This window comes from Nannobrachium achirus (assembly GCF_963921795.1).
Source record: "Nannobrachium achirus genome assembly, chromosome: 6".
NCBI lineage: Eukaryota > Metazoa > Chordata > Actinopteri > Myctophiformes > Myctophidae > Nannobrachium > Nannobrachium achirus.
The window spans coordinates 56745235-56771117 of record NC_137815.1 but is presented as its reverse complement, the minus strand read 5'-3'; the positions used below and the strand labels follow the sequence as shown (position 1 = coordinate 56771117).

Genomic DNA, 25883 nt, shown 5'->3' with positions numbered 1-25883 from the left:
AGTAATTCAGATTGGCTTTTTAGGGACTTTTGATATGAAAATACACAAAAACAGTTTATTTTTTTTCCTTTTTTTCCCTTTTTTTATCTAGTGTGTATGCCCATAATATGCTCTAAAAATGTGAAAAACATTTTTCATTTCACTAGGTCTTTAAAAACAATGTTTTTTTGATAGAAACATTACACATTTGCAGTAAATACTACAGCCCCGGATAAAGGTGAAAGGTAGAGAGTCTTAATCTTTGATTTATTGTATGTACTGTATGTGTTATGCATCAGTTTGTATTTGCTTTTATACTTTGTTAAGGTCAAATATATTAACAGTGAAATGTGTATCACCTCCTACCAGCATGACTCTTTCTTGATTTTGCTTCAATGAGTTTTTCTTTAGACATTTTATATGAGTATTAAACACTTTGCACTGATACTGTTTATTTGTTTTAGATTGTCAATAACGAATAAAAGTTGAATTATGATGTATCAACTGCAAACAGGACAACATGTTAATAGAACTTGATTCCCAGGAGACACTGCTGGATTTCTTAACTTTGACTGATTCACAGATGTTGGGAATATTGTATTCATCACAGTTAGTCATTTTTATCATAGACATAGTCACAGCTGATGCCTAATACTCAGCTGAGCTCACAGGTCTGTCTTTGTCACATTCCTATTTTGTGAGCTTAGACCTGCCTTCAGGCAAGTAGGAAAAATGTGTTACGCAAACAATTTACTCCAACAATTGGCTTAAGGCCGCAGCCCACTTTGGCACAGGGCACAGGACACAGGGCAGCCCACAGTCAACGGACACAGGACAGTCAACGGACTTTGAGACACGCCCACACTCGAGCATAGGCACAGGGCACAGGGCAGTCCACAGTCAACGGACTTCACAGAGAGAGACGCACACTTTGGGGGGGGGGGGAAATGCACAGAGAGAGACGCACACATCACCAATACGTTTTATTTCTTATTTTTTTCAAAACTTTTTTTTATCCTAATTTTTTTTTCTCAAAAATTTCTTTTTCTCAAAATTTTTTTTTCTCAAATTTTTTTCTCAAAAATTTTTTTTTCTCAAAAAATTTTTTTTCTCAAAAAATGTTTTACTCAAATTTTTTTTTTCTCAAATAACCTTTTTTCTCAAAAATGTTTTTTTCTCAAAAAAATGTTTTTCTCAAAAAAAATTTTTCTCAAACTTTTTTTTCTCAAAAAAGGCCCGCAAACCTCTAGTAGAGTACAAGTCTGAAGTAAAAAATAAAACACCCCTTGGGCCATGAAGATATTTACCCATTAATTTCCCATTCCCATTTTTTCAGTCCAGGCATTCTGTCAGGGAGGTGGCTCTGTATTGTTCATTATTTTTAGTTACAGCATATTTGTTTGGATAAAATGTATTTAATTCTGCAGCGGCACCTGGAAGTAGTGTTGGAAAACTACATTACCATGGAGGAAATCGCTGTCGCCACTGAAGCCAGTCACTCTGTCAGAAACATTCCTGAGATTACTTAGAGTCCGTCACATGTGTGTGATATTATTTAGTTTGTTTGAGAGACAACTACTCTCCTACAGAAAGAAAAAAAAAACACCCAGTGTGAAGTGAGCGTTGCCTTTCAGTAGTTAATTTCATTAATATGAATTCTTGTGTTGTCCATTCATTTCAAGGCTGCTCAACAGCACCACTTGGTCACCCAGCAGTATTGCATCTGTTGAGGCCGTCCTCATACAGTACATACAGTACACCGTCTGCATACATACATACGGATACGGGACATACACACTCTGTCAAGTGTTGGACCGAGTGTGTATGGCACCGCTCATAAATCCAATGTAATGCTGCTTATAATTATGTGCTGGTGGCGCCGGGTTGCTGCCTCTAGTCTGGTCATTTCTAAGCCTGAGAATTTTTGTCGTTTGTAGGCAGATTTTATTTTCTATGGATACATTAGAACAGTATAGGTACAGTCAGCTGGTCTTAACCATATGAGTAAAATGCCCGGACTCTTTTTCTTTTTTGGGGAGCAACACAGGTCAGTGAAGTCTATGGGATTTGGGGAAAAGTCCATTGACTATATAACAGTATAGATCAGATTCTAACCTGGGTCTCCCCAGTTTCAAATCTATGAACAAATCCACTACCTGGAAAAGCATTAGACTGTTTCTATTACATGTCTGCCCTTGTTGATTATAGGAAGTTGTTGGCTCAAGGCCAAATCCTACTTTTCAGAGAAGATAGTGACGCTCGCAGATACAGTAGCTACTAACCTGACCACTACTAACCTGAAGCATAATTTACTACTTCATGCAATTTTGAAGTGGAAAAGTGCAAATAATGAGGGTTAGAAAGTCATGAAAAAATCATTATACATCATGAAGGATGGATAAATCTTTTAATCACAGAGGAGGCATCCTTGTTTGGGGACTTAATATAAATCACATTAATACGTTTGGCTGACACATTTGGATCCATCCAGGAAGGTGTGGCTAAGCTTTTAATGCTCACATGGTGCTCTTCTGCACGTTCCCACCAGAAATGGGTCCAACAACAACAATCCAATTGTACAGTATTTAACTTGACAAATCTTTACATTTTATTCACTTTAATCACAAACAGTCAAGTTGTTACTATTTTAAAAAGATAAGAAACAAAAATAACCTACTACTTTGTATTAACTAAAGATTTCATTATTTGTTGTTGTTGAAAGTATTTACTACATGTCAAATAAAGTCTATAAAATGTGCTTCATTATGCAAAATATTTAACAAACACATGATGCAACACTTAAACTCATAAACATGTGCAAATAAAATATAGCCTATTACACCATTCCTGGTGATAAATTCCACATGCACATATTGGATCAATGATTTGTTTTGAGAGAAGCTTAAAACAATTATTTTTCTTATGCTTTACTATACGCTTAAGGCTAATTACAATACTTCTACTGTACGTAGGTGTGACCATGTCACTCGCAAAAAATAACAGTTCAGTTGAAAATCAAATATAAGCACAGATTAGGCTTTAAGAACATTAGGATGTCCGTCTTTCAGGGAGGGGAGAAATGTTCTTCTTGTTGATGTTACTTCTTCAGGACACGCTTGCTCCTAGCCTTTGAACTGAGAACAAAGCAATAAGGTGAGCACAACGCCACTGTATCACAGTAAAATATAATACTGTCCTGGTACTATTAACAGCCAGATGACCATTTATCCTAAATGTCAAGGTGCAGGCAAATTTCAAATGTTTCTAATCTAAAAATCAGGGGTTTTCAAAGTGGGTGACGGGGCACCCTGGGGTGCCGTGACAGCAGACCAGGGGTGCCGCGAGATCATTTGATAATTATTTGGAATTTATTTGGACACTTAAAAAATATTTATTATCATTTTAAACTTGAAGTACAAAGTTATATTCAGTCAATTATAACCAAAATGGCTATTATCTCAATGTTTTACTCACAACATAATCGTTAAAATATGCTATAAATATAAGGTGCTGGGAGTGAAAATTATGAATAGGGGTGCCTCGGATGAAGAAAATATTTGCCCTGAACCAAAAAAGTTTGGGAACCACTGATCTAAATTATACCATTTCAAACTTGGGTGACACCCTCATTTAGAAAGTTGGCTGGTACTGTGGTGATCAGGAAAATAAGAACATTGTGTACCTCAAGGCCAACTATTATCTTAGATTCTTGAAAATATGTTTTGACCTGCACCCCATTGTCTGTGCTGTACTGATCTGAACCATACTTGCAGCGTAAGCATGTACTGTTGGCCTACGGTAGATATCCACGTAGAGCATGTGCATGTCACACCATGCTGTCCTTACTGCAAAAACATACGGGATGTATTACTCAGATTAGTACTTACTCAGAAATAGTGTACATACCGGTAGGCTTTGTCTCTTTCTGTTCATCACATGCTTGTATGCCACACAACATGTTCCTGTCACACAGGATAGGAACATGCAGTGTCTGTTCCTATCCTGTCTAACTCTCATGACTCATAAATCTCCCAGCCAATTAGCCAATGTATATATGCTTTGTATGTGTTGATAACGACAGAACTTGTCACGTAGGATTGCCTGGTGTCATCTTTTCCTCGGAGCTCACTGCTTGCCGATACAACAAGGTGGTGACTGGTGAGTGACGACGATTCAGTTGAATTTGAATTTCAACTGAATCATCACTCACCAGTCACCACCACCCTTAACTGAGTAAAACTCTTAGGACCACTACTGAAGAAAGAAGCCATTTTAACCTAAAGATGTGTCCCTTGTTTTATTTTTTACCAGGTCCAGAACTTGGCCCATGGCAGCAATAATAAGTCAGCTATTGATCCCTTCCTGCTCCAGTAGGCTTACTTATGAGATACTATAACTATATCATCATCTGTAAAGTCTATATTGTCTCTCTGTTGACCTCCAGTATGATTTTTCCTTTTTTTTAGTTAAATATTTCAAGTATAACATGAAACACAGGGGATTTACTTCCTTGGTCTACTAGCAGTGTGCACAAGAAATAGTAGTGCAGATCATTCCAGTGGTTTGCAAGATTAGCTGCAGGCACACAGAGACACACAGAGAGAAAGACACACAGGCCCTCTTCTAGACCACTTGCCCCATAGGAGCCACAACACAATAACAACATACTAGCTGTCTAGACTCGAGGCCTTACAATAATGCAAAGTATGTCTTAAAAAAGGTCATACTGTCTTCTTCAAAGAAACGTCATTCTATACTATGGCATTAAGGAAACGGCATACAAGGCATAAAAGAAACGCACACTCACACACACAGCCAGATCATCGTCATTTCATAATTTCCATTCACAGAGTAGACATGCAAGTTCAGCATGCCTTGTGAATGCGTTTAGTCCAAATTAGTCATATTGATACAGTTGAATAGAACTGGCAATTGTAATCTACTAAAGATATATTTCTGGTTAACGGAACTGTTTGATAGCTATCCAATATTAGTCCAGTCATTTTAGGGTTAGACCTCAGACAAATTGCAATAGTAGCAAACTCAACTGATTTTGTATCCTCATTATGTCCTTAGTGAGGGAAAAAAAGTCCCAAGGAATCCCACCGGGGCAAAGTTTTGAAAACGACCTACCTACCATCAATTACTATACACTACAATATAACGGAAAAAATGACTGAAAAAAAATCTGCTTTAAGTGGGATATGAGGGGTCAAACTAGGTGTTTTTAATTATTCTGAATCCATTGCAAGCATTTGTTTTGCATGAAAAACATTCCTTGGGCTAAAAACGGACCCCAAAAGACTGAAAATTGATGAAAATTGATGAAAATTGACGTTTTGAGTGGCCATTTCTGGCCCAAGGAATGTTTTTCATGCAAAACAAATGATTGCAATGGATTCAGAATAATTAAAAACCCCTAGTTTGACCCCTCACATCCCACTTAAAGCAGATTTTTTTTCAGTCATTTTTTCCTTTATATTGTAGTGTATAGTAAGTGAAGGTAGATAGGTCGTTTTCAAAACTTTTCCCCGATGGGATTCCTTGGGACTTTTTTTCCCTCACTAAGGACATATTGAGGATACAAAATCAGTTGAGTTTGCTACTATTGCAATTTGTTCCAGGTTTGGCCTAATTTTGGCCTAAAATGACTGGACTATATGGGAACAGGATTTGTTACCCTGTATAATTTTAGTGTGCCATTCTTATCCGGCACTTGATCTTCCTGTGGCTTACCACAGAAAAACAATATGCGTATTACAGTTGTGGTAAGCTATAGAGACAAAGAAATAAAACTATTTAACTCACCATAAATAATCGATTTCATAAGATGAAGATGGTTAAATGAATAGGTGTTCTACTACAGTTTGACACTCACACACATGCATTTATTCTGGTAGTCATAACAAAAAATATAATGAACCCAGGCAGGCACCATTTCAACATGATTATTATAGGGATTTATTAGTCATGGTTTACACACACTAGTAGAATATTTTTACCATGCAAATGCAATGCCATGTCCTGTAATCGAGGAACTTCATTCAGCTTTGAATGAGTACTAGTTTATTGGATCCTGCAAGCTAAAATGCAAGCTAAAATAGCAGACCAAGATTCATTGTGAATCAGTCAACATATACACAAAGTAGGGATTTGAAGATAGAGTTCAAATGGTTTGGATGACAACAGAGGGATGCTCATCATTTTAATATGAACTATATCACCAGACATGACATCATGCTGTGGGTTTAGGCTTCCTCAGCTGCCGCCATTCAATCCAGGCTCTCCCTCAGGTCTACAGTATGTACACGTTACATTTGTTGTTCGTGTTTACTGGCCCTGTCCTTGGCCCAGACCCATTACTTTAACCCTTGCCTTTTGTTTTCCCCAATCCTATTGGGGTTGGGTTTACTGGAGGAATAGCATCGCTATAGGCCAGCTGACACCAGTAACTGCCATGGGAAGCCACTTCTAACAACAGCTGGTGGAACATTTACACAGTGAAATCTAGCGTGTTCATTTCACTTTGAGAGTGAAATGAACTCTCAAAGTGAAATGAACACTCAAGGTTTTCGTGTGTAGGGAGAGGTGGTGGTGGGACAGTCAGTGCTGAAACAGGAGGAGGTCACCGGGTGAACTTTTACAAGAGTGCAGGCTTATCGGTTTTAGCAGGGATTTATCAATTGATGTGTTTCTATTAGTGGAACAGCTACGCCGGCTTGTTATTGGACAGTGCAGTGGTACGCTGACATAATTAACTTTGATTCACCTTGAAGAAAGATCACCCTCTAATTGCAAAATATGTGTGCGCATGAAATTAAATCTTGTTTCCTTCCATCCGGATAAATGTAATAAGGGTCACAGTAGATTCCTCAGTGTTCATTTAACTGTGAGAGAATGTATACACTCTCAGAATTACAGATGGATAAATTAACATTGAGGATTTTACTGAGTACAAACCTTTTCACCATGGTTCCCAAAACAGACTCTTTATTAAGTTGTCATACATACAGATGTGCCGTTTCAACTCGTCAGTGTTTACTGCTCTTTTCCTGAAAATGTCCTGCAAATGCATTTTTTCCACTGGTTTCTTTCCCTATTTTGCTTTTCTATTTTGTATGGAGAACAGAGCTTATTTTTGCAGAAACTAGCAAAAACAGCTGATCTTCAATCTACATTTTCTGCAAATCCCCTGAAAATCTACTGTCTTGCCATTGGCAGGACATGTGAAGTTTTGAAATGGCACATCTGTATCATACATATAATACCAGTAAGACGCTCTAAGGACCAGAAGCACTTGGGTTACAGGGTTACAGCTAGCCTGGGATCGCTTCCAATTACGGGCTTTTGATCCGGTCTGGAGTGGATGGCGTCGTACGTCATGTTGTAGTCAAAACGGACTACACTTTGGCCGGAAACACCAACACCGGAATCAGTTTTAACCCAGTTAGCACATGCGTAGCCTGGTGAGGCGAGGTTTAATAGCGCATGCACAAGTAGTTGTTGTTTTGGGTTAAAACTGATTCCGGTTTGGTGTTTCCTGCCAAAGTGTAGTCCGTTTTGACTACAAAATTACGTCAAAATTACAATGCCATCCGGTCTAGACCGGATGAAACGACCTGTTTAGTAAACAAAGACCAGGCTTTCCCCCAGAAAGCCTGGTGATGCGAGGTTAGGTTACAGCAGACTGCTGGGCGAGCGCTGGTGCTTTAGCATGGGATCAACTTTGACCAAAAAAATGCACAGGCCTGCAAAAATGTGTCCATATATTCCCAAAATGGAGATGACTGACGTCTGACATCATAGATGTTTGATGTCATATTGCCAGATATGGGCTTAATATTGATGACATCAGGGATCTCCATATATGGGCATAAAAGGGACAAGGACATGTGCCTTCTTTCCAGTTATTTTGTGTCTTATTGTGGGCTCGCTGAAAGCGAGCACATGTATTTTATTATTATTTATCTATCAGTCAAGTTCTCCTCGACAGTACAAAGGCAGGGCCCTTAGCCAATGAGGTGCAGCCAAAGGGTAGATTGTTATGCCCATATATGGTTACATGCAAGCCCACACTGTTTCGTAGGAACAGTATTTCTAGTTTTATATGGCATGGTACAGTCTAAATAAATCATGACATACTTACCACTTCTGATGATCAGAGACCCGGTTTCTCAGTACAGTGACCTGAATTAAAAACAATGAAAATATTATTTGAAGATGAATTTGCATGTGACAGTTTGACATGCTGAACTTTGATCACTGTATGTCCTCAAGTCACGTCAATATGTGCAATTTTGGAGCTGAGATAACATTTCTTAACAATATAACCCCGTTACGGTACATTCCCTCCCTGATTGCTACTAGGCCAAAGAAAAATGCCACCCTACATTTTTCTAATCGGCCTTTGTGGCTCTATAACAGGGCGCTTTCTTTTTTTGAGCGGTGGTCACAACGCTCCTATACGTGGCCGTGTGTGTGGGTCTGTCTGTATGTCTGTCTGTCTGTCTGTCTGTCTGCGTGTCCGTAGCCTGCAGTAACCTTTTCTGACCACACATGTTAAGGGAGGGGCGCTGTTGCACACACACACACACACACACACACACACACACACACACACACACACACACACACACACACACACACACACACACACACACACCACCGCTCAGTTCACACAAGTGTGATTTTTTACCTATAACTGGACCGATCAGTGTGAAACTTTGCATGCACCCTCCCTAGAGACCAAGGGAAAACCTTTTCACATCAGCCTTATTATAGCGCCACCAGGATGCCAATCTGTGCTAATATAAAGTATAGGGCCTATTACTCCTACAGATTTTGTCCAAATATCACGCAAATTTGTACTGTACACATTACCTCTATAGTTATGTGATCAAGAGAGATTTGTCAGATTTTTCACATTCCATCCTGATTGGTGAATTCCGAACATTACTGCCTCACAATAAACCTAGATGACCTGACGGACACCGGTGCTCCAAGGAGCGCTTTTTCTAGTTTAGCTCTGCTTTTGTCTAGTCGTGTTTTTGAGAGAGGGTGAGTATATAACTTAAGTCAAAGTAAGTGAATACGAGAGAATGGGTGGTTCTTTATCTCTGAGAGTTGATTGTGATGAAGGTTAATCATAAATATATCAATGCCTGTCAGGGTAGACACATGTTCTGTCAGTGTACTGTACATAAGATAAGAATGTAGAGATAGGAGGTATGTGTAAATTAAGTAATGTGTATAGCCTACCTCGTACTTCTGCCTCCTGGCTTTATACTGAAGTTCAAACTTCTCTGCCTCTAATTGGTTCATCCACTTCCAAAGTTCATTGGCCTGCTCCCTGTGAAATATATAGTAAATACAAAATATTATAGCTTAGAGGAGGTCGGAAGGAAAGTACTCAGGATGAGAGTATGGGGTAAAACATAGTCACAAATTCACTATAGACCTATTCTAGCATGGTGAATGTGTCACTGAGAGAAGCTACTGATGTCTGTTGCAAGAGATTACAAAAAACAAATAGAAGGTGTAATTCTGGAAAATTGCAAGTGTGGTTGCAATGACGCGAGGAATCCACTGAGAACTGAATTCCGTCTTACCATTTACTACCAAAACCTCCACCGGCTGTCTGTCTGTCTGTCAGTCAGTCAGTCTGTCCGTCATGTCACACTTTCCCCCAACTCATATCTCCGCCACCGTTGCCCCAAGACATGCCAAACTTTGCACACACACTCCTTGCCTGCCAATCCACAACCTCCACCTCTCACGTCATACGGGCAGCCATAGTTACACCTGGAATGTTGAATCTCCATATATGGAGATAACCTACACATCACACAAAGTCTGACCTCACCAGCCCATACTTGGGCATGGACGACTTATATCCATATACGGAGATGGCCATATATGGAGATACGATGACATCACAGAGTCCACAGCTGATGATGTGGCGTGATGTCATACAATACACAAACAAGCCCTAAGCTATAAGCTTAGTTGATGCTGGCGATGAGTCGAGGAATGCTCTCTTCCCTGGTGAGAATTGCCCCTTTATATAGGGCTTGTTTGTGTATTGTATGACATCACGCCACATCATCAGCTGTGGACTCTGTGATGTCATCGTATCTCCATATGGCCATCTCCGTATATGGAGATATAAGTCGTCCATGCCCAAGTATGGGCTGGTGAGGTCAGACTTTGTGTGATGCGTATTTATCTCCATATATGAGATAACATGTGGAGCATGTGGTGGGAATACAATGCAATACATTTGCCACACACATCCCCCTACACCCAGGAACTAATGCCACTTACAGCCCTTTTTTCATTTGACCTGACGGTCGCTTACCTCCCGATTAGGGAGTCTTACTGGTATTATATATCGTGATGTCATTGAATCATGGCCAAAAGCTTCACTTTTCTGTTGTGCAACGGTTAACAAAAAGCAGGTTCACTTTGCTGGAAAAAGAATCTCGGACTGAGAACAATAGTGTTGTTGCCTATAGCAACCACACTAATTCAGTTAATTTGTGTTTGCTGCCTGTACCTGAGTTGGTTTTCACTCTGGTTTTCAAGGATTAACTCCTTACGTCGATCACCTAAAACCGTCTTTTTCTTCTCCCTCTCCGTTAGCTTTTTCGGTGCACCCTTGGTTTGTATCTGAGGTTTGGAAAGAGGTCCATTGTTGCTTGTAAGTATTCTGACAATCCCAAGTCTTTATATTACAGAATATGAGTTACAGTACCTTGTATCCAGTGAAATTCAAGCTGGCAAGGATGTTCTTCTTTTTGGCATCTTCAGCTGCTTTCCTCTTTGCCTCCTCCTCCTCTTTCCTGGTTTTCTCTTCCTGGAGGACCAGATGAGTTTTTGTTCTCGCAGTTGCTAACATTCACAGAACTTACATTTATATCAGGTTGTCAAGTATCAAAATCCAACAGGGGTCAAATAGAACTTTCAAGAAACATACTGTACCCTGGGGGTTAACACTTTACTTAAAGGTCTGGCCTATAATGCATTATAATCACATTTATAATGTGCTTATAAGGCATTATAGCTCTCGTTTATAATCATGCATGACAACTATACACTATAATGTATTATAAGTGCTAGTCGAAATGCATTATAAGCTTAGTGGAACAGCTCATTATAACTACCTTACCGTAGCTAGTTAAACCGTGTCTTTGTTTATAAGTTGTAATGCATAATTATAAACATTTATAAGTAAAGTGTTACCTGGTCGTTACAATGTGCTGTTCCACACTGAGTTTATAATGCATTATGACTGGCACAATTATTATGAGTTATAATACTTTATAAACCTTTTTGTACGTTTTTATGCATAATTGTAAACATTTATAACAAGTGTTATAATGCCTTATAAGTGCATTATAAATGTGGTTAAAATGCATTATAGACCAGACCTTAATATGTTACCAAATGGGGTTAATGTTGGCACATATGTGGGGGTTTCACAAAATTAAAATTAATATAAAAAGATATTGGACAAGGGAGATATCTGGCTTCTGGTCCTCAGGTTAGGTGGGGCTAATCTGCTACACAGACATAATTGGAGGTATTTGCAAATAGATTTGACCCGGTTCTCGTCAGTATCTCATGTACACACCGCTAGTCTGTGTTGGCGCTCTTTCTCTTTCTCCGTTCTGATCTTGAACTGCTCTGCTCGCTCCGAACGACGTTTCTCCTAAAAACGCAAAAGGATGTGAAAAAGAAAAGAAAGGAAAGCTGGTTAATACTTTCTATGAAGCCCATGTCTATGATACATTACAGATATTTCAATCAGATAACTATTTATAAGATGTTATAAATTAAAAGCAAACGCATACCAATAAAAAGCTGCATCTGTAAAATCAAATACCATTACCATTCGATCAGAAAGACCAAGGAGCTCCTCTTCTTCCTTCTTGCGCCCCTCAAAGTGAGCTTCGATCAAGGTCTGAAGCTCTGTCAGGTCCTTCTCCATGCGCTTTCGATGGATGTCCTGTAGTTGTTGGGAAAAATCATAAGAAATTAGCTACATTACAATCACTAGACAACAACGCTACAGAAATTATTAACCCAGTATGCCAAGGAACACTCACATCAAAATCCACTTTTTCTCCATCTGGGATTTTTGGAACTGCTAAGCCAGGCAAAAAACCTGGCCTTAAGTAGGAACAGGAATGAAACATAAAACATAAACATCTCCCATTAATGGTGAGTGAGAGCTCTCATTGTCTATATACTTGAATTTCTTTTGTAAAGGTGTTATTTTACCACTCACTTCATCCTGTTCTTTGTCCCTTACGATCAATGTTGCAAAAGGAGAAAATATACAGTAATAACACATATTAAACATTTTAATTTCACATGAACCAGTCTTTTATGTGATGATGAATATCCCTTCCATAGCTTACCTCCTTCTTCATTCTCCTCCCCGTCTTCTGCTGAAAGGTGACAGGGTCAGTGTCAGTGTCAACACTCAACAGCGACTGATTTGGAAAGGTCTTAGACTCCAGAGAGCTGACATTGAAATAGACATTGAAATAGACTGTGATAGAAATAGTGTGGGCCAGTGCCCAGGCTAAGAGCCTGACTCTTAGATAGTCCTATAACTTTATTTATATAAGCATAGCTGCCATGCTTTGTGCCAGGTGTAGGTTTGTACCTGTACAGTGGTTGGTTTCCTCCCGAGTCGCTGCCTCTGTTAGAGAGATCGATAGTTAGAGGGAGAGTATGAGTAAGGGAAAACCTGTCTGTCTTCATCACTCTTACTTTCTCCATCAGTCATCACTGTTTATTCTTACTCCACTGATGGGTGTTAGCCCAGCCCTTAAGGCCCAGACACGCCAAGCCGAAACTGCATTGTCTTACCGTGGAAGACCGTAATTATGTAACACTCCTAATCTTGATACCAAGGAAATAATGATTATTAACAGTCTGAAACCAGTAAGACTCCCTAATCGGGACATACACAAACTTTAGAAGGCAATTGTAGCCAATCAGGGGGGAATATGGGAAATGGGACAGAACCATGTTGATGACATGACTTTAGAGATACTGTGTACCGCTTTGTGTGATTTTTGGGCAAAATCTGTATAGGAGCAGTGTCCAAAAATGTGTGCCGGAGATAAGAGTAGGGCCAAAAGTTTGATGTGACGGACAGACGGATGGACGGACAGCCGGTGGAGCTTTTCATAGTAACTTGCAACCTGACGGTCGCAACAATGTGGAAAATGATCCAACTAACATGTTTCTTTGTATCTAAATTGTGCTTTAAGCGATGGCCAAGCTCCAACAAAGTAGGTATGGTTGAACAGCACTACACAAAGTACGATATATTCTTTTGTTTCTTCAAGGGTTCACATTTCACTAAACCACACCATTAAGTGCAGAGTGCTGTTTTTCACTACAGCGCTGCTTTGTGATTACCCCACGACCACCGCTCAGTTCACACGGGTGTGATTTTTTTAAATGGGACGCCTCAGGATGAATTTAGCTACTGTGTCCTTTGAGAGTTACTACTATTTTATACTTTGTCGTGCAACGGTGTCACCCAAAAATAATATGTAGTCAGAATGACTCATTATTTTTTTAAGTTGAATCATTAATGTGTGCTTTCCCATGCTCAGCTACAGGAACAATGCCAATATGTTTTATTTAATAAGGACTATTCAACATACCTTTTGAATGATTTAAATGTATGATTTAATGGTTATATGCTGAAAATCTGAATAGTATATACAGTAGTAAAACAGAACATACTTTTCCACTTATATTATCCTATCTTTGAAAAAATCATTATACAAAAAAGGGTTGTATAATGATGATCAGTTGATAAATATGGGTCCCATGTCTATAATGCATTAAAAGAGTACTTATAAAGCATTATAATCACTTATAGCTCTGCATAATTATAGTGACTAGAAGCTGGGCGGCCCAGCGTCTAGTCGGCGACCTGGCCAACTCGGAACAATGTAAATAGGGAATGAATGCCCCGCCCTTTAATGCAAACCCCATTATACCTGTTTTCATAGGACCCGTTTTGACCATTTGTCTGCCTGTGTCCATTTATGCCCATATATGGAGATATCTGTATCTGTCTGTCTGTCGGTGTCCATTTTATGTCCATATATGGAGATCACTGCAGTTATAGTTCTGGGTCCATTTTATGCCCATATATGCCCATATATGGAGATATCTGTCTATCTGCGTCCATTTTATGCCCATATATGGAGATCTCTGTATCTGTCTGTCTGTGTCCCTTTTATGCCCGTATATGGAGATCTTTGTGATTCTGCATCCATTGTATGCCCATATATGCCATATATGGAGATATCTGTTTATCTGCGTCCATTTTATGCCCATATATGAGATTTCTGTCGCTTTTTCAAACAGATGGTCAAAACGGGTCCTATGACAACAGGTATAATGGGGTTTGCATTAAAGGGGGAACCGGCACTGTGTCTGCAACACAGTCGGAGGCACAGACAGATACAGAGATCTCCATAATGGGAATAAAGGGACACAGACAAACAGATGGAGGAGGAGACAAACTTAATGCAAACCCCATTATACCTGTTGTCATAGGACCCGTTTTGACCATCTGTTTGCCTGTGTCCATTTATGCCCATATATGGAGATATCTGTATCTGTCTGTCTGCGTCCACTTTATGCCCATATATGGAGATCTTTGACCATCTGTTTGCCTGTGTCCATTTATGCCCATATATGGAGATATCTGTATTTGTCTGTCTGCATCCATTTTATGCCCATATATGGAGATCTATGCAGACACAGTGCCAGTTCCGGAAAATCCTGATGTCAGACATCAGAATCCGAACCTTTCGTGCTGGTTCCAGAAAATCGTGTATCGGGTCGGGTCGGGTCGAGGCCGAGCACTGCACTACCTGCTGCGGTGGGGAACGCACGTGCCGAATTTGAAATAGGGAATGAATGCCCCACCCTTTAATGCAAACCCCATGAATGCCCCACCCTTTAATGCAAACCCCAATATACCTGTTGTCATAGGACACGTTTTGACCATCTGTTTGTCTTTGTCCACTTATGCCCATATATGAAGATCTCTGCACACACAGTACCGGTTGCAGAAAACTCTGATGTCAGACTTTATGCCCATATCTGGAGAACGCGCGTGCCGGTGGGAAGAAGGGTTCTCGAGATACGCGGATTACATACATACATACACATTCACAGAGATTTTGTGTTGACTCATGTGGCGTACGTGATGTCAGAGCCTTTTATGAAGTGATGTCACAATGACTCAGCGCTTGCGCCGATTTCCTCCGGAACAGCCTGATGTCAACAATCAGCTCCGCATAAGGAGATTCCGAACGTTTCGCGCCGGTTTCGGAAAACCGCGAGTCGGGTCGGGTCGAGGCCCGGCACTGCACTCCGCGCGGCGGCGGGGAACGCGCGTGCCGAATCTGAAGCCGGTGGGACGAACGGTTCTCGAGATACGCGGATTACAAACAAACAAACAGACAGAGATTTGTCACATTTATAGATAGATAAGAACTGATGACTGTGATTATAATACATTATACAATTATTAGAATTGTATTACAACTATGAGAATCATAATAGACTATGATCCTTGCCAAATAAATTGTCTGTGTGTCTCCAGTAATGCTTGTAGATCGGCTATTTTCAAACAACACAATTATACAATGCCCTATTGTAATAGTTTAAAAAAATCTAATTATGTGGATTTTGGGATCCACATGGGAATAGCTTGGCTCCACTGTGATTCAATCAATGCATATACTGGCAGATCGGTCCAGAGATTAGTTATATTATCCCAGAAACAGAGACAAACTAGAAGCAGTGCTCTTCCGAGCACAGGTCTCCACCAGGCCACACAAATCGGCCTGTTATAGCGCCACCATGAGGCTGATTTAAAAAATGTGGGGCAGAGGTTCTGAATTAGCATCCAGGGAGTGTGTGTGCTCAGTTTGGCAGCGATCGGGCCAACGGCGCCGGAGATTAGCTGGTAACAACCAGGCCACACAAATCGGCCTGTTATAGCGCCACCATGAGGCTGATTTGAAAAATGTGGGGCAGAGGTTCTAGATTGGCATCCAGGGAGTGTGTGTGCTCAGTTTGGCAGCGATCGGGCCAACGGTGACTGAGATTAGCTGTTCACAAACTGTGAGGACGCACGGACGCACGCACGGACGGACGCACGGACGCACGGACGCACGGACGGACGGACGGAGGGGAAAACATACTCTCCCTCAGCCTTCGGCTGGTGGAGACAATAAATAGTCAGAGGGGCCAAAACATAATCTCACCCCTTGCCTTCGGCCTGGCAGAGATAATTATAATTCCCAAGTTGTCACCAAATTGCTGTCAACATTTGACAGCAATCCAACTTTCAATGTAGTTTTGTTATTGTCACAACTAACTAATTGCCAAAGGCACCATGAAAGAAAACGATACAGCCATCACACATTATTGTCTGCTTGCTCCCGCAAAAATGCAGCCCGCTTTGGCCAGAGTGTTTCCGTATAAGGTAACACTAACCTCTTCCTACTGCACAAAAGGTAACCCGACCTACTGTACCTCCAGTGGACCTTTAACTGGCATACAAATGAGGCTGGGTATTGTTCCCTCCAATCCCTCACCACCACCATCCTCAAGGTAGTCCATTGAGAACAAGCTGACCTACATTGCTCTCCAACACTAACAGTGCTCTGTGTAAACAGGGGCTGCTCAGATTCATGGGCTGCCACACTGTGTTGTGCAAATGGACACAAGGAAGGCACAGAAACACAGAAAGGGACCCCATTGTCTAGAACCCAGTGCAGCTCTTCATAATAACCACTTAAACCCTATTTAAGTTAACCTGGGACCCCCCTGGGGTCTGTAGAGAATCTTCCCCCTATACACCAAATCTCCACAGGAAAAAGGCCGATCTACAAGTTATTTCTTATTTTGAAAACCTGTATACAGGTTAACCAGGACTCACTCCAGTTACCCTTTTCCCATTAGGCTACACCAAATCTCTTCGGTGAACTTGTAGATCAGCTATTGCTGACATGTTGTGAGCCTGCATCGGCTATTTGCTACAAATGTTTGCCTATTTTCGGAAAATGTTGTTCTACTAATGACATACCCAGAACAGGGATGCAAGGGTTCGTGTGGTTACGAGGTACAGTGCCTTTCAGATTTGTTTTAGGTATGGGCTAGAGCAGCTCCAAGCAAAACCAAAGAGAAAGACTGAGCTATAGGGTCTGGAGGAGACAGAATCAAGGACAAAATTCATCTATCTATGGTCATATGCCAAGAATACAGTGTTGTACATGGAGCCATGGGCTTAGCAGAATCCTCATATTATATTTACTAACTGTTTAACACAGTCCGAGCCGGTCAACTGCCTGATCAACAATTTAACTAGGGGGTTCCCTTCCGATCAACTTTTATCAACTTTTTTATAAAAAGTAATTTTTTAGATATTCTTTGCGGAAAAACTCCCCTGGACTATAAGGAAAACACTGATTTTGCTGGCAGGAGCTGGATTATTTATGTATTTACTCTGTCATTGAATGAGAAGCAGAGGAATTCATTGTGTAAAGAAGATAACAAAGTGGCAGAAAAAAAAACACGGCTTATGTAAATATTGATCAGTTGCTGGGATCTAGGCAATGTCTTACACAATATTGATTGTGATACATACCACCAGAATCTTCCTGTCCTCCGTCTGCTTCTGGGACCATGTTGGAGAGAAGTGTTCACACATTAACATGTTATGCTTTATAGGTCTGATAGTCCATACATAAAACCAGTCAATCAATTTTCACCACGCATAAAGAATGATACAAATCAGACACTAGCTGCTGTTGTACTTTTCAAGAATGTCATGAGATTGTTAGTGAATTCATTCTGATCAACCCTATATCTGCATAATCAGTATGTTTTATCGTTTAGTTGCCATACAGCTATGTCATATTTAGAAAATCAGAAAATGACGACAACAACAAAAAGACAACATGCAAATAAGTATCTGAATTGCTATCCCTAGCTTTGAATGCTTGAATAATAATAAATAGATAAAGATGTTATATAGAGACATATTGCCTCTGCATGCAGTTCTGAATTGTGAAACTGACTTACGTTGATGTTCCCTGGGGGATAAAGGCACACGCACGCACGCACGCGCACGCACGCACACACACACACACACACACACACACACACACACACACACACACACACACACACACAAACATAATTTTTCTCAATTGATGTCACTATACTGGTATAACTTACAGTACACACCGTTTAGATAACCATTCAGAAATTCTACAGTTATTATTCATAATATTCAATAACTTACTCATGTGCTTCTTCTGTGTCAGACATTCTTTAAGAAGATGCACCTTCAGGGTAAATACATAACTAAAATCAGTTGTCATAGTATCCAAACAGAATGAGCGCTCCCAAATGACACAGCTTGTCATTGATGCCAACTCAGCAATTATCTAACCAAAACATTTTCCAAATTACACTGCAGTAAGCTAATACAGGACATTTTAGAAAATAAAATGTCCTGTATTACAATATAAAAAACAAATAATAATATACAGACTCACCCTGATATATCAACGTGCGCTTGACTCGGGATGCCTGACAATGTGGTATTGTATACTGTGCCCCTCTGTTTGGGCCTAAGCTTTTAAACCTAACTGCAGATCACATGGCGGCAAGCTGCCCATGTCTACAATGGGAGGGTACATACCTATACACAGATGGTAGGTAGGATCAGATACATAAGGATCAACACATATCCTCCATGGACCTTCAGTATCTATTTTTACAAGTCCAAACCTGGAACGAGCACCAAAGGATTAAGGCTCCAAAAAGGGTTGGTTTCTTAGATACATGAAAGGTTTGCAATATTTCATTTAAACACACACTTGGCAGACATTCGCAAACAAAAGAAACGCATCATTGGGAAATGCATGTCTTGCTTGTGTTAGGTATTGTCAAATCTAATACAACAGGGTTTTAGAGCTTGTCAATAACATTGTATGTATGTATGAGCAGTGAAATGATAGCAACCCTAATAGAAAGGTATTTAATAACTGAGTTGTCCCTTAGGAGAGTGAAGTGAAAGAGACACCCTTTTAAGCACCTGGCCTTTACTGTGAATTGCTGACCTCTGTCCTCGGCTAGGCAATAACAAGTGATAAATGAGATAATAAACACCCTTTGTACAATGCCAAGTCTTTTCGAACGGTCACTCACACTATTTTTGATACTATTAATACTGGATCTGTCCCCACACACAAGCCAAATTACTCATGGTGTTATGGTTCAGCTTATGCCCCTCAGAAGTCGAGGCCAAAATATAAAAGAGTAAAGATGATGTCCAGTTGCAGCAGGGCGATCCCTGTCGAGGTGTCCATCAATAAATGCCATTCGTCATGATGTGTGGTGATGATGGCTCTGCTGCTCTGTCTGCCAGGGTTTTTGTTTGTTCTTAGTCTCCTATTTGCAAGAGCCTGGGAGGTAGGCCTATAGCATGGAAGGTCATGAGTGCTATTGGGACACCGAACCTGGGCCTGGTTTGTCCCAGGATTTAAAAGCTCATGAAGCTCCACCCATGGCAGGGGAGACTCTAAACCCACCCATCTTTTGGTTTTGGGCGTCTTTGGTTTTGCATCAGAACACTCCCACATGCTTCAAAACTGATCACTCCTGTCCGAAATATCCCTTTGTCATACAAGTCTGGGCTGGGCTGTGACAGCCATGGCCACATTTACATGGTATATTATGTCATATTCCGGATTATGAGTATGATTTATGAGCAAAATGTCTGCTGTGTGAATGTGTTCAGTTGGCTTAAACTTTGCAAATCATTTTGAACTGATGACTGGACTGGACTGGACTGGACTGGAATATATGGTGAGAATATACTGCCATCTAGCTGCAAATAACTGCCTTGCACAATAAGTGAATAGTTATACAGGACCAGGGCCATGCAGAGAATGTCAGAGAGGCAGTGCCTGCAATTCCTAAAAGGGCCTTTTGGTGAAAATATTGAAAATAGCAGGCGTCCAAGCTGACGCGTTGTGAGCTTGGAGGTCAGCTATTTTCGGTGCTTGATACCACACTGAACACACACTGAGCATAATCAAGTCAATACTGGAGATGTGGCATAACGGCATATCTACACAGAGAGGGCAATTCTTTCAACATAAGATGCTGCATTCAAGTTCAGGAGAGTTTGGACAAGGCAATTCTCTTGAATGCTGCCTTCAGATATGGCATGGAAAGAGAGCATTCGCCTTTCTTGTAAAAATTGCAGTCATGGTCTGGATAGGGCACTTATTACAGACGGATAAAAGGGCAGGGGCTCAAGCCCCCTTTGCAGGGGCGCTGGAACTCCCAAGTCCCAAGGGGAGCTGAGCCTGGAGGAGTTCATGCGTGCGGCCAAAGGCCGCACGCCGAAAGATTCACGTTTTTTATCCGGTTTTGGGTTATTTTTATTACGGTCTCGGGTGCTTATTCCCAGCACAACGGTGTAACAAGGAGCTATATAGTTACTAGTTATTTTATCACACAGTGCAACACACAGCACGCATGCACACACACAGTCACTCACGCACACACTACAAAATCGGGTATTATTTTTGTAACAGTTTTCTACTGTTTTTTATTCCCCATATACAACGGTGTTAGTTTGCAACAATGAGCCTATAGACAGTTTCTAGTTCTCAAATAAATAGACTTGGTGTGCCATCAAAGCGGGATTTAAATTTGACTTCCCTTCTGACCGGAAGTGGCAAGGTGACCATGTGATTAGGTCACCATGTGATAATCAAATACCTTTTTTCAACATATTTTATTCCCCAAAGTCAAATACATTATTGTTTTAATATAGCTCTGTGTGTGTGTATATATAGGCTTATTTAAAAAAAAAAAACGTTTTTTTTTTGTTTTGTTTTTCTCCCTACCACCAGGGGAGCTGCAGCTCCCTCAGCACCCCACTTCCAGCGCCCTTGCCCCTTTGATGTGTGCACGTGCCTGTACAGGACATAGGCTTTATGAAAGGTGTACAGAAACAGTTTTCTGTAGCTATTAAACTAAGCTGCAGGAATCACAGTGTTGTAAATGTATTTTCTAATAGATGTTCCTACTCAAGGCTACCAATGTAGGGCTTCTTGTTTAAAAACAAATAGTCAGGGTTGTATAGATGGATAATAGTAGTACAACACAGATATATGGTATGTCTAAAAACACTAAACCAGAAAATGAAGAAGTGTAAATCTTACACATCTCTTACACAAGAGATGCTTAAAGGGATATTTCACTTTCAAACATGTTTGGAGTAATTTAACATCTACTCAGACTTGTGAGCATCCTAGGCAGTTTTTAAGTCACTTGATTCGGCATTTAGATTTTGATATTTATGATATTCATTTCATCAGACACGCCCCCTTCCTAATAAAATAAATGAAAGAAGTTATTGAAAAACACAGCCCCTCACGCATTAGAAGGACAAAATCAGTCACCAAAACCAAGGACGAGTTTTCATTTAATCTAAAATCCAGGAGGGGTTTCTTATAGGAGGTGTGTCTGATAAAATTAATATCAAATCTAAATTATGAATCTAACTTAAAAACTGTCACTGTCACAAAAAACGCTCACAAAAGCCTGAGTAGATGTTAAAATTACCCCAAACATGTTAGAAAGGGAAATATCCCTTTAAGGAAAGCTATTAAAACATTTTTGTTATTATGAATACGAAGGTAATTTTGCATTCTAAAACGGCCAGTTCCATTCCTTGATTCTGACTGGCTGGTTTCCCTTTAATTGCTGTGGTATATGAGACCTCCACACCTTGAATCAGTTTATATCAAACCCAGGTGCGTTATTTCTTTCCACAGCGTTCCACAGTGCACCAATTATCTGCACCTGTGTTAGAACTATTTTCTTGTAGCTACTTTCTTGCAGATCTTGTAGTGAATTATTAGTGAAATAGAACAGTTTTATTTGGTACATGTCTATGATTTTTCATGTTGCCATATTTAACCGTTTTAGAAAAGCAATAAGCCACGCGAGGCATGTGGTTACCTGTATTTTATAATGGCTGAGAGGGTTGGAGACCATTTCTCAGCCGTTATAAAATATCAGGTAACCACATGCCTCGCGTGGCTTATTGCTTCAATATAATATAAATTCAAATATGTCCTGTTAGAAAACATGTATCAATCTGCTGCATATTTAATCAATTTGTCACATGCAAATGTATATACATTTGATTGTGATTCGTGAGTTAGTGAATCTCATGGGTTACATACCACATTTTGTATCCAATCTGTACTGTTTATTGTGCATTGTCAAAACTGAACTGTATACTCAAACTCAGAACTCGAACTCAAAACCTCTCGGTATATGTAGGAATTTAGAGCTATCATTAACATGACAGAATAAATGAAAGAACCAGAGCATACTGTACAATGTGTTTATTTAAGTGAAAATGAAATATAAAGACGTTACCAACAGTTAAAAAAGAAAGAAAACACAAAACGTGGTGTAAAAACATGTAAATTCAAGAAACTAGATCATTGCATTTGGAGGCATGGCTACTTGTGAATGAAAGTGGAACAATGAATTAACGTGTGGTCTATTTCTGTCATCTAGATTGGTTGTATTACTTTTTATTTTATTTTTTATTTTGCTATTGTGCATTTACTGAGCGGCGGCGGCATCAAACATCTTCTTTCTCCCCTCCATGCCAGACATGGCTTCCACGTTCTTCCTCCAGTCGCTGACCTCTGCTGTCTTCTCCTATTGGAAACATTAAACCAGAGGTTCTCAGCCATTTCATGTCAGGGACCCCCAAATTGATATGTATTCGGCCGCAGACCCCACATTTGAAAATATGTTGTGCTAGCCAGGGACCCCCATAAGAGAACATTTGTCAGCATCTGTAGAAAATAGAAAATCTACGAGCTCAGTGCGCCAAGTTGTGAACTTGTAGATTTGCTATAAATTCGAGGTGGAAAATAATAAAATACAGCTTAAGTGTTTAAATTGTTCCTTGATTTCCTGAGGACTCCTGGAACCCCCTCAAAGACCAACACATATCCACAATAAGGTATTCATAGAGTGGAGAAAAGTATTTCACAGTTGCCTTCATGTAATAATTTATAGCACAGCATTTACATTTTATAACTTTTTACTTTTTTGTAAAGGATAGTATAGGTACGTTTAGCAAACTAGAGGTTTGGGCTGCTATGCAGCCCTCACATCTAGAGTTTGGGCTCTCACGTCTATGTTGCACCGCCAATCCGACCAATATGCCCATATGGAGATCCGTCAGTCCCTTGTATGCCCATATATGGAGATCACTGACGTCATCAGTATATGCCTATAATTTGGCATTTCCCCCTTTTGGGCTCATACTGTATATGGAGCTGACTGATTTATTTGCGACTCATGCCATGACGACACATTGAGGAAAACACTCCATATTTGGGCGAAGTTGCATTGTAAACTCCTTATATGGTTATCAGCCGTCCTCCCTTAAGCCAAGACTTTGACTAAATCAGTGTTTTACAGACTAAATATATGCTATATTTTAGGATAATTGAATGGTGAAATGTAAGTAATGATGGGTTTTCAGAATTGATTTATGGCACTTCCAAAGTAGTTATACTGCCAATACATCAGACTGCTGAAGCAAATCTGCCATTATAAGTTTCTCAAACCCACCTTCTCTGTGTCCTCCTTCTTGACTGATTTAAGATTTGCCCGCAGGTCCATGGAGACCTTATGCTTGGAGCCCAAGAGTGAGCGCAGGATGGCGTCTGCAGAAACTCTCACCCGCCGCAGGCTGGGTCGCTTGAACTTCCCTCGCAGATCCAGAACCTTGATGTTCAGGTCTTTGATCTGTAAAACAAGTGGAGTGATACATACATGTTGATGGCATGTCATATGTCATGACACTTATCCAGACACTTATCCATTTATAGTATGAGTGGGACTCGAGGTGATAATCAAACCCTAAACACTGTAAGTGTTGTGAATGACATGCACTACCAATGGTTCTACTTTGCCGTAGAGTGGCGGTGTGGACAGACATCCTTAACTGGGCCCATTTATCTGTAGTTATAGAAGTCACTTCCATAGCGGCCTTCGGTTACCTCTCTTGAGTTGTGCACCACTTTTGCGTCAATGTCGTACCTCTCTTCATCCACCACGTCTATTTTGGCATGTAACTCCTTGCATAAAGCCTATGTGGGCAAGAGAAGGTGGTGAGGTTTTACAGAGAGAGAGAAAAAAAGGAAGTTGATAAAAGCCCCACTTGGGTCACCAAAATCAGTAGCGCTCATCCTGTAATCGATTATGGAATTAGATATATGGTGAGATATTTTCTCATCTGGCCAAGCCAAAGGCACCATGGCCGATACAAACCCCAGTCTCCACAGTAGTGGGCAGACACTTTTACCCCAACACCACATACTGTTTATAATATTTATAATATAATAATATATAATATAAAAAAAGGAGGTGAGTGTGTCATTGACCATACTCACACAGTGGCCATTTTGCTCTTATTTAATACTCAGGGGGATATGAAGGGTAGGACGGGTTGGTATACCGGTACATATCGAGCAAAATGGACACTGTTTGAAAGTGGTCCATTGTACCTTAAGTTCTTCCAAATTCATCCTGGCTGTCTGTATTGGGGGAGCCTTCTCTTCCAGGTACCTCATCTTCTCCTCTTCCTTGTCCACCAGTTCCTGCTCCAGGTCCTCTTTAGCCTTGGCTACCATCATGCTCTGAGACAACAGAAACAGGAAGCCATAATAGCCAGAGTGTCAGTGAGAGATTCACTGTCTGTCTCTGTGACGGATTGATACAACTTGTGTTAACCACTTACACCCTCTAGACCACTCCCAAACACTGGGTCAGCATCCGTTTGTGATGTCATGAATAAAATAAAAAAATCAATGTTTTTTTCCCCCAGTAATTTCATGGAAAATCGAAGACAAATCAAAGAAATTCCATAAATTTGAACGCAAATGTTTAAGAAGTAGTGAAAATAGACGATGTACAAGCTCACAACGCCACACGAAGCGACACGTTGTGAGCTTGTTGATCTGCTGTTTTCACTAGTTTGGGTCCTGGGCAAACGTCTAATCTCTCTTTTGGGTCTTGAGCTGAAAAGTTTGGGAACCACGGCTCTAGACTTAATAAACTGGACCAGTTGGCTCTTGGACCAAATCTCTAAAATAGCAGTCTTGTACATCTGCTATTTATGGCTAATGTTCCCCCCCAGAATATGGATGCAGGGGTTCAAGTGGTTAATGGGCATTCGGTTATGGCCTATTATAGGAACTGACCTTTAGCATGAGCCTGCGGGAGGCTGAAATCTTGGATTTTCTCTGTGTATTAAAACAACATAATTTGAGATTAGTTTAAAAAAACAAAACATTAATCCCAAACTTTGCAGTGAAGTTCTGTGGTGCTGTGCTGATCTTACCTCTGGGCTGTTGTTAGAAGGCCATTTGAAAATATAAAAAGAGCACAAAAGGGACAGGAATTTAACTTGAAGTTGTTAACCGCAAACAATTTTAATTGTCATTCATGATCTGTTTCTATAATAAACCTACTAGATGATGGTCAGATTTAATCCAGAAAAGTAAACAGAAACACAATACTTACACATGCTCAGGCATCTTGACTGTTTAGATTCCCCTGGAAGACAAAAATAAAGCCTCTGAAGTGCATGTCACTGGAACACTTGAGTCTAAAGCCCTGTTGGCTCTTAATTAAGGCTTCCATTTTTGTTCCACCGACTCTGTGCTTCAGCATTTATACATTCCAGTGCGCATCTGCTGTATATACAGGATTCTCTAAAG

The 25883-nt window shown here is 40.3% G+C and overlaps 2 protein-coding genes across 2 annotated transcripts; both read right to left on the bottom strand.

The window, feature by feature from the left end:
- Nucleotides 1–2985: 2985 nt before the first annotated feature.
- On the bottom strand, nt 2986–11983 carry tnnt2b (troponin T type 2b (cardiac)). The gene is made up of 7 exons (XM_080727456.1): nt 11870–11983; nt 11612–11689; nt 10733–10834; nt 10535–10647; nt 9238–9328; nt 8126–8166; nt 2986–3113 (listed from the first exon to the last, which is right to left on the bottom strand). The coding sequence occupies exons 1-7, from the start codon at nt 11966–11968 to the stop codon at nt 3077–3079; spliced, it is 561 nt and encodes a 186-aa protein (XP_080583582.1). The 5' UTR covers nt 11969–11983; the 3' UTR covers nt 2986–3076.
- A 10721-nt stretch (nt 11984–22704) lies between these two features.
- LOC308286437 (troponin I, slow skeletal muscle-like) lies at nt 22705–25403 on the bottom strand (the record flags this gene model as incomplete). The annotated part of the gene is made up of 5 exons (XM_080727457.1): nt 25365–25403; nt 24669–24800; nt 24162–24251; nt 23731–23907; nt 22705–22803 (listed from the first exon to the last, which is right to left on the bottom strand). The coding sequence occupies exons 1-5, from the start codon at nt 25371–25373 to the stop codon at nt 22705–22707; spliced, it is 507 nt and encodes a 168-aa protein (XP_080583583.1). The 5' UTR covers nt 25374–25403.
- Nucleotides 25404–25883: the final 480 nt, after the last annotated feature.